This window comes from Frankliniella occidentalis, unplaced genomic scaffold, assembly GCF_000697945.3.
Source record: "Frankliniella occidentalis isolate FOCC.00 unplaced genomic scaffold, Focc_3.1 Scaffold24, whole genome shotgun sequence".
In the NCBI taxonomy this organism is placed as follows: Eukaryota; Metazoa; Arthropoda; class Insecta; order Thysanoptera; family Thripidae; genus Frankliniella; species Frankliniella occidentalis.
The window spans coordinates 2,122,054-2,130,566 of record NW_026267154.1 but is presented as its reverse complement, the minus strand read 5'-3'; the positions used below and the strand labels follow the sequence as shown (position 1 = coordinate 2,130,566).

The 8,513-nt window shown below is 38.2% G+C and overlaps 1 protein-coding gene across 2 annotated transcripts; it reads right to left on the bottom strand.

Annotated features, from left to right (window-relative positions):
* Positions 1-676: 676 nt before the first annotated feature.
* Positions 677-8,128, bottom strand: LOC113210466 (DDB1- and CUL4-associated factor 6). 2 transcript variants are annotated; one of them, XM_026428482.2, is made up of 15 exons: positions 7,441-8,128; positions 6,926-7,080; positions 6,687-6,804; positions 6,422-6,597; positions 6,186-6,321; positions 5,964-6,115; positions 5,717-5,882; positions 4,680-5,541; positions 4,393-4,576; positions 4,227-4,308; positions 3,556-3,619; positions 3,379-3,474; positions 1,493-1,745; positions 1,297-1,402; positions 677-1,206 (listed from the first exon to the last, which is right to left on the bottom strand). In XM_026428482.2, exons 1-15 carry the CDS (start codon positions 7,538-7,540, stop codon positions 1,157-1,159), a joined length of 2,700 nt encoding a protein of 899 aa, XP_026284267.1. In that variant the 5' UTR covers positions 7,541-8,128; the 3' UTR covers positions 677-1,156. The 2 variants fall into 2 exon arrangements, with proteins under 2 accessions (XP_026284267.1, XP_026284268.1); XM_026428483.2 differs by having other exon boundaries at positions 4,393-4,573; positions 7,441-8,127.
* Positions 8,129-8,513: the final 385 nt, after the last annotated feature.

Genomic DNA, 8,513 nt, shown 5'->3' with positions numbered 1-8,513 from the left:
AGGCTCTCAATGCTTTCGATACTTAAGTGGGAACTTTTACATACAATCACACACACAATATGTCATTAAATCTTGCTACTAATGTAATTTCAAAATTATTGAAAATGAGAAATTGATTAGTTCTCAACTGATTTGGACAGTCACATTAAAATCTTATCATTCTAAACAGTGCTGTTTACTGAAACATATTTTCTTTCATAACAAATAACCAGTCAAATTACACACAGCATTTTACACACTGTTTCCTCACCTAAGAGTAAACTGGCTTCTCCTCTGCAATTTAAAATTTGCCAACAAGGACCAAGTATAGTAGAATTAAAATAACTTCTTTGTGGTAATACCTTAAAAATGCACAATTTTGCTGTCACAATCCAAGCCTTGCTGTTCAAACACTTTAAGAAATATATATACAAGGTAACTCCCATATTGTCTCTCACAAAGGAGAGAGAGAGTAACACAAGCAAATAAAATTGACAATAATTCTGAGGGAAAAAAAAAATGCAATTTAAAGGTTGGGGCCCGGGAAGTAAAGTTCCTGTTGCAGTCTGTCACTTACAATCCAAATGGCTCCAAATGCTACATGCATATGTAGCGCTATTCATACTGACCAATATGCATTTAAAAGCTTACATTTTCTCATTTTAAATATAACAATAGAAGTAAAATTGAGGCACAAACACAGTCTAGGGTTTATTGTTTCCTTTCCTTGTAAATTTGACATTCATCCTAATTTCAAGTGTACTTAAATCTTCCTATACTTCAATTTCAATAAGTACACAACCCAGCATCAAGATAATCCTATCAATTTCTACCAAGCACATCTTGTAAACAAACAACAGGTCAAAAGTGTATAGGAGTTATGCTCATAGTGCATTGATTAGCTGTTGGATGCATTAAAAACAGATACTAACCACCCTAAGAAGGATAGTGAAAAGTGATAAACTAATACAGAATATTTATAACTACTGTAACAATGAAACAAAGACAATTAATTAAAATGATTAAAAGTGAAGTCACACATCACATCAAAGGAGCTTAAAATGTAGCATTCTAAATAAGGATATAACACAGCCCATCAACAAGTAAACGCATAAGTTACAGCTTCACATTTTCTCCCGACAGCAACCCACTCAAAACTGAAATTTCAAAAGGTGGCTTAGTCATCTTGTGAACCCTGAGTTCTTCGTCTGGATCTTGAACGACCACCTGCACAGAAGTTCATTGTTAGACAGATCAAAATTGCTGTACTGGGATAATTGAAAATTTTGACATCAATCTCAAAGATGATGCTATTACCTCTTCTAATTTGATTTAAACACGCCACCATACGAATCATGAAAGAAGCAGGCACAGTGATGGTGTCTCTGGTCTCTTCGAGCATCAAGGCATTTCTTTTGACAATCTGTAAAGTAAAAAACCATTAAGAAGGCTTTTATAAAATTTATGGATCACAGGGAGAACTTAGTACAACTTAATACGACTAGTGTCTTACTTCATCAGCCAAGTCTTGATCAAAAGAACATCCCTCTCCAACAGGTGCCCAAAGTTTAATGTCATGATCAATTCCTGAAGTAGCGAGCAGAGGCTCTGTAGGATGGGGTTGTAGACAGTTGACAACATGTTGATCAGCTTGCAAAAGCATTACTAGCTTTGCACTTGAACGATCCCAAACAAACACATGGCCACAGTCTGAACCTGACATGACATAGTCTGTGCCCCAAAAGGTAGCTTCTTTAATCATTGTCCTGAAATAGAAAATGTTTTCATAGTGAGTTGAAATAAGAATAAAATCCAATTTAGTTGGTGGCTGATGTGCTCAACCAGCAGTGCTATGTAAAAGGCTCAAACAGAAAACACAAAATACATAAAATCGTTCTCGCACACCAATTCAACACTAAACTATCCATGTGGCCAGATGGAGAAAAGGTGTGTGTATGTTTAGATCAGTAAAAAACCCAAAATAAAAAGAAATATGATCAAGAAAAGAAAATAATCTGTAATGAAACAGAATGTTCAGTCCTGAAGAACAGTTTGACAAAAGTTCTGGAATATCTAAGTCAACAAAGCACAGCAAATACAGTAGATTCATACAACTTTGTTTCAATTTCCAATGACATATACCACCTGTTTTTACTGTATTAATTGGGTTATTATTAACATAGCATAGTAAAACAAAATGAAATGCTGGCACATGCTTTTACAGTTACAGCACATGCTGATGATTGAGCAGCTAACACAAGTAACAACAAACATTTTGGTTGATCAAGAACTATTGCCTGCAGCACATCAGAACTACCTCTGTGACTCAAAATTTTGAGGGAGAGAGTCACATGGAAAGTTTCCAAAAATATTTCCAAGCTTCAAATTATTTCATTTTGAATCAAAAAAAAAATGTCACACTCAACATTGGCAAGTCAAAAATGCAAGTATTTGTGCCATCCCAGTATGCTACAAATCCGTATGAAATATGCAATTGTTTCTAAAGTAAAAGCCTGTTATGACGGATTTGTATGAACAGCCGGAGCATTTCAGATTGTGCTGCTTATATTCACTCAACAAATTAACACAAACCCCAAATACTCACATCTCGGTTCTGATGAATGGCAGGAAAATAAAGAAAAAAAAAGTTTTAATGGGAGCAGGAGATCAGATGACAACAAGGTAAGAATAGGCAACAAAATGTGGAGGTGAAATTATACGACAGGTATTATTGCTTTTTAAAAGATATGTTATTGTGATTTGCAAAATAAAATAAAAATTCTAGCTGGAGGTAAGTTTAGCAGAATCTCTAACATTTCCATGACTTTACTGAGCAAGGCAGGCAGGTGCATGCTGACCTTTAGATTTAAAATGTCAAACTTGAGGAAAATTAAGCTCATTATTATTTTAAAATGAAATGATGACATAAGTCAAAAATTAAATAGATGACACATGCCTACTAACACCAAGCTGACACGGAGGACCAACATACAGCACATATGATATGATATTACTAGACTTAAACCTGTTAGATATTCCCTTTTAAATATTAGATCAAAATTAGAAAGAAGTAATCAAAGAGATGTTGTTTGGAAGTACCAATAAATCAAAAAATGTGTTTGAAGTAATGTTGTTCTAAGTGTCTGTTGTATACTTAAAACTACAGTACACTAAGTGTGCAAATATTATAGCTAAAGGTAAGGGGACTTTCAAATGCTTGTAGGGAAAAAAAGATACACTATTTGGTTATCAATTTGTTCTTCTATGTCATAGTCACAAAATGGTTTTGGTTTTCAATACTTTACGATAGGCTTTGCTATTGCTTGACCAATTGAGTGCCCAGATCAGAGTTTCAAAGTCGAAAATAAGGACAAATGAGAAAACATGCATTGGACCAACCTGGCATTGCGATGACCCGTATACTGTTGCTTGATTTCGGGAAAAGGAACTTCCTGACTATTCGACAGATTGCCAAGACCAGGAGGCGCAATACGACTGGCAAAAACAAATCATTAATTAGATTGGTTGCCACAAAACATTTCAACAACCCCTCAAAACGAGATGAAATTTTCCTACCTTCTAAGTTCCCTTCGCAAGTCTTCTTCATCTTCTTCACTGTCATAATCACTAAACAAGGAACCTGTAAGGATGAGACAACGAAAAAACAGAATTAAACCAGAGTTAAAGAGTACTGCTTTGCTGTTTTACAATTAGATAATTCAAGTATTAGAATATTTTACTGAGTTAATAACAAATTTATAGGTTCAAATAAAAACAGCAGAAAATAACATGGATAAACAATCACTGCACATTGTTAAGATGGAGCTGTTATTAGACAAGATAACTATGACCTGATCAAGTAAGTCTTTTCCACAAGCAGGAAACTGGTCCAAGGAAAGGTGAAGAGGGAAGCGGGAAGAGTCCCTATCTCACATCTGTCCTGTATGTACCAGGAGCGGAGTGGGTTTCCTACGCAAGAAAGGGAAAGGCATAATGGTGACACCTACATCATGTCAATTTCAATAAGAAAGAGAGAAAACAGGGAGAGCCTTGAGTCTGAAAGCCTGTCAGGCTGCCAAGTCTACAGCATTGTTCTTTCAAAGGTCATGGTCCTCTGCGCTAATAATAGCTGCAGAGTGAGCGCCAAGACAGCGTCTCATGGTGGGGGTGCTCAAGAGAAAGCACGACAAAAGACAAAAAAGGACTTGAAGCACCTACAGAACACATGAAAAAATTCTAGTAATTACCTTGATCAGACATTGAATCTGATGATGAACCCAGATTTTGAGCACTTGGACCAGGAACAGGTTCTGGTCTTAATTGTTGATCCTTAAACAAACAACCAAAATTCATAAAAGTGCCAAATGACAAACTCTTTCTTCAATTTACTCAAAATCAGTTGAACATCTGTACCTCATCTAATACAAGTGATTGTTGTGAGACAACTGGGCTCAGAGGTGAACTGCTCGGTGTAAGGATTTCACTCTCATCAGCACCAGTGACTTCAGCTTCATTATCTGGGCGCAGAGAGATGACACTTGTGTTTGTGCTCAGGTGCGAATAGCTCAGACTGACAGCTGGCTCTACCCCATGCCTGCTTGTAATACAAAAAACAATTTTATCACCAGGGTGATGATAGCTGCTGGGAATTTGTACCGCTAGTTCAAATGGTTACCTAACAGAACCACTGGTCTACTAACCTTTCAATATAGCAGTCTCGCAGGTCAACTAATTCTGATTGCAAAGTGTCAAGATCGTGCTCATGTATACCAGCTTCCGCATACATAGTTGTGGTTTCAGGAATTTGATGATCAGTTTGTTGATTGACAACAGAAGAAGTTTCGGATTCTATTTCACTTCCTGCCTCCACACGTTCTGAGGTTGGAGCTTGCTCCAGGCGATTGGCAGTATTTGCCTCAGCATTCGAAGTTTCTATTTCATCAAAAATATCTGTAGGTTCTCTTCCATTGCTACTAACTGTACTTAAAATATCTGGACAAACTATTGGTTGAGGTTCTGTGTGTTGTACAATACTTGATGAAGGCTCACTTTCATTACTTTCCTTCTGGTGCTCTGGGTCTCTTAAAGGTGCAATTTTATACTCAGTCTGTGGTTGAGATGTAGCAGGAGATGGTGAGTCACAAAAATTCTCAGGCCTTTCATAGCAGTCAGCTAATGCATTATCTTCTTCTGATAGAGCAGAAATATTTTGTGACAAGTTTGCACTTGTGAAAGGATCATAAGAAGTTCCAGGGGCCTCAAATAACTCATACTCCTGGAGTGGCTGTTCAAACACCTGAGGACCAAGGTTATTTCTTGGAGAAGCAAGTCTTTGATCATCTGAAACTTCACCCACATCACCCTCATCGTTTCTCACTGCATCAGGAGGGTCTTGTGAAACAGAGGCATGTTCCGTTCCTTGTGAACTTTCAGGGCTTCCTGCTTCATCTACACCACTTGTAAGGGCTGCCCGGGTTGCTGGGTCATTGAGCAGCCGAGAGATCACATTGGTTAAATGTTGCATTAATGGGGTATGAAGAGTTGGTCTGGCCTGAGCAATATCTGTTGGAAAAACAAGAGCCAAGTTATGGTACTACCCCTTGCAATGTCGTTTACATCAATGTGCTTAGATAAATGACTAAGAGATAAGTATTTCAGTAAAAACAATAATTTGTCTACAAAACTCAAATAAGCACTTAAAAATAAATATATTGCAGAATTGAATCAGGATACACACCTCCTCTTCCACCAGCCTCTCGCTCAGGTCTAGCGTCTGGCCCAGTATCTGACCAATCTCCTCTCAGTCGTAAACGGCGAACAGGTGTTGGCGCGGAAGAAGATAGTTTCAATTTTCCTTTCTTGCACAAAGCTGCTGAAGTTTTCAGCTGGGTGTTTTCTTTGCCCTAAAAAGCAAACACTGTGTGATTGCAACCTAAATACTAACAAAGAACAACCACACTCTACAATATCCATGTAAAATTTACCCTCAAGCTGAAGAGATACAAGTCATCTGAGGAATAGCTGACAAGAATCTCCTCCCCTTCAGGAGCAAAACAGAGTGAGGTGATGCGGTACGCCCGCTTGAAGGATGGTACAGTGAAGGCACACAAAGGATCTGCCTGCTTAGTGGTCATACCTGAAACAAAGATGTTCAAATAAAATACGATATGGGGGAATCGATGGAAAACTTGTCAATGATCTAATACCTGTTGATTTGGTGCCAAGCATTCGTCGATCAAATAAACGAACTGTACTATCTGAACACCCAATTGCTAGCTCAAAGGGGGCAGTCATGTTGACTGACATGGCCGTTACTGCTCGCTGGCATTGGATCATAACATCCTGTATGAAAGGGATGGTTTTTGTTTTTTTATAAATTTAATTGTATTGCATCAGCAGATATGGTTTCAGAACAGAAATAGTTAATAAATAAAAAAAATACCTCTTGGCAATTTGCTTTGTTGCAACTGTCCTTAATGCGAAGATCGTACCATCGCACTGTTCCATCTTCACCGCAGCTAAGGAAGGAATGTGGATCTAACGGTACAGTAGCTACTTCGTAGGCAGTGCCACAGTGACAGTTAAACGGTTTGTAGACTGGCTCGATGGACATCAGATCTACAGTATTGTGAAATAATCAGATTGTATTAGCTCACAAACTCAAGTGAGTCTCTTCTTTCACTATAATACACTATAAATCTACTTACCTGTGAACAATAATATTCCATCGCCTGAGCATGAAACAATTCTTGTGTCTCTAATACATGGCAGGAATTTGGCACTGAAAATATTTGCCCGATGACTTGTTTTGAAGTCTTCTACAATCTGAAATCAAGAAATTTTCACATTGACATAGATATAAATGTAAAAAATAATGGCTAATTTAATATGAAAAAGCTCATAGAAGTTTTGCTAGAACACAACACAGTCTAAAATATGTACATACTTTGTGTGTGAAGGCGTCTGATATGATGAGATGTTGATCATCAGATCCAGAGAGCAAGTATTCCCCGGTTTCATTCCATGATATTGAATTTACACATCCAGAATGCACAGCAATATTTTTTATCAGTCCCATTCGTTGTAAAATTGACAAATCACCTGAAATATAGTCAATAATCAACGACACATATCTCTACAAAAATATGTTGGTACAAAATACGATTTAACCATGAGAACAAAAAAATCATGAATTAAAAGTTAAGCAAAGTAATTTGACAACTCAAATTTAAATAATTCAAGATACTTCTGTCTCGAGAACGTAAAAAATTACATAGCAGGGGAGGAAAACAATTGTCTTAAAATCAATATGACAAAGGTATAAGGTTTATTGAGGAATTTCAAGCGCAATTTAAGACGGCACAGATTTTCCTTTTCTTGAATGCTCTTAGTTAAATATTGCGAGCCTTTACGATACTTATCTTCCCGTGACAAGACATAGCTAAATGAATACATACTAACCTTTACTACTGCGATATATTTTCGATCTGGACGTATCATCATAGGGTAGGTTGTAGGCGGCATGAAAGAGGCTTTTTTCGCAAATCTTGCTCCTCTTCATATTTCCGGCAAGGTTGACTCTTGGTTCTCTCGAAATCAAGCAGGGCGCACTTCAATTCATGGTGAAAAAGTCACGGATGATGCCACAAAACGAAACGACAAGAAAGAGTGGCTCCAATAGCATTAGCAAACTAGCAGAAGACACCGTTCTACGCAACACAGCAACAACCCCACTGCTGGCCACTGCGCTGTGCCTCGGCCTTCCACCTCGCTCGGGGTTGGGCTAGGCGCAAAAATAGCTCCGCCCGTCGGGGACCTTACGCGCCTAAGCCGCCTAGGCTGGTTATGAATGGCAGGAATCAGCTGTTCGCCTGACAGATGCACAGTAGCTGACCTTCGACTTCACTTGATCCCCCGTTCGTCGGGCAAAACAAAATGGACGTTCAAACACCCTGTTGTCTGTCAAATTTTCCGAACTACTACTCACTCCTAAGCAGCCCCTTAACTAAATGTGCGGATTTAAGGAAATCTCGAGGCTACGATAACTTGGAAACTCGAGTCACACGTCAGCTTTGGGAAACCGTCTGCATAGAAATGCCTTTTAAGACAGATGCGTAAGTCAGATAATTAAGCCTACACGTCTTGTGGAATAGGTAGGGGTAGGCCGATGAAAAAAAATCATGTTTTTGACAGAGTACTGATCCCGGTGCGAAACGGCCAATCTTGGCCCGCACTACGATCAACCATTCTGCGAATAGCAAAACTTTAGTTCAGGGCTTCCCCATGACCGCATACTGCCGCAAACAAAGTTAGGATGGCTGGTCTAAGGGTTGTTGTAGAAGAACACACATTAATTAAACTTTGCCAAGCAGCAGTTTATTTCACAAAAGAATGCCTACAAGTAAGGTTTCTACTTACACAGAACAAAAGGACTAGATGGTGTATATAATAAGCATAAACAAAGAAAATAGAACACTATGATGAGGATGTAAAAACTACAATAGAGAGAGAAATTTGTAAAACTAATCACAATA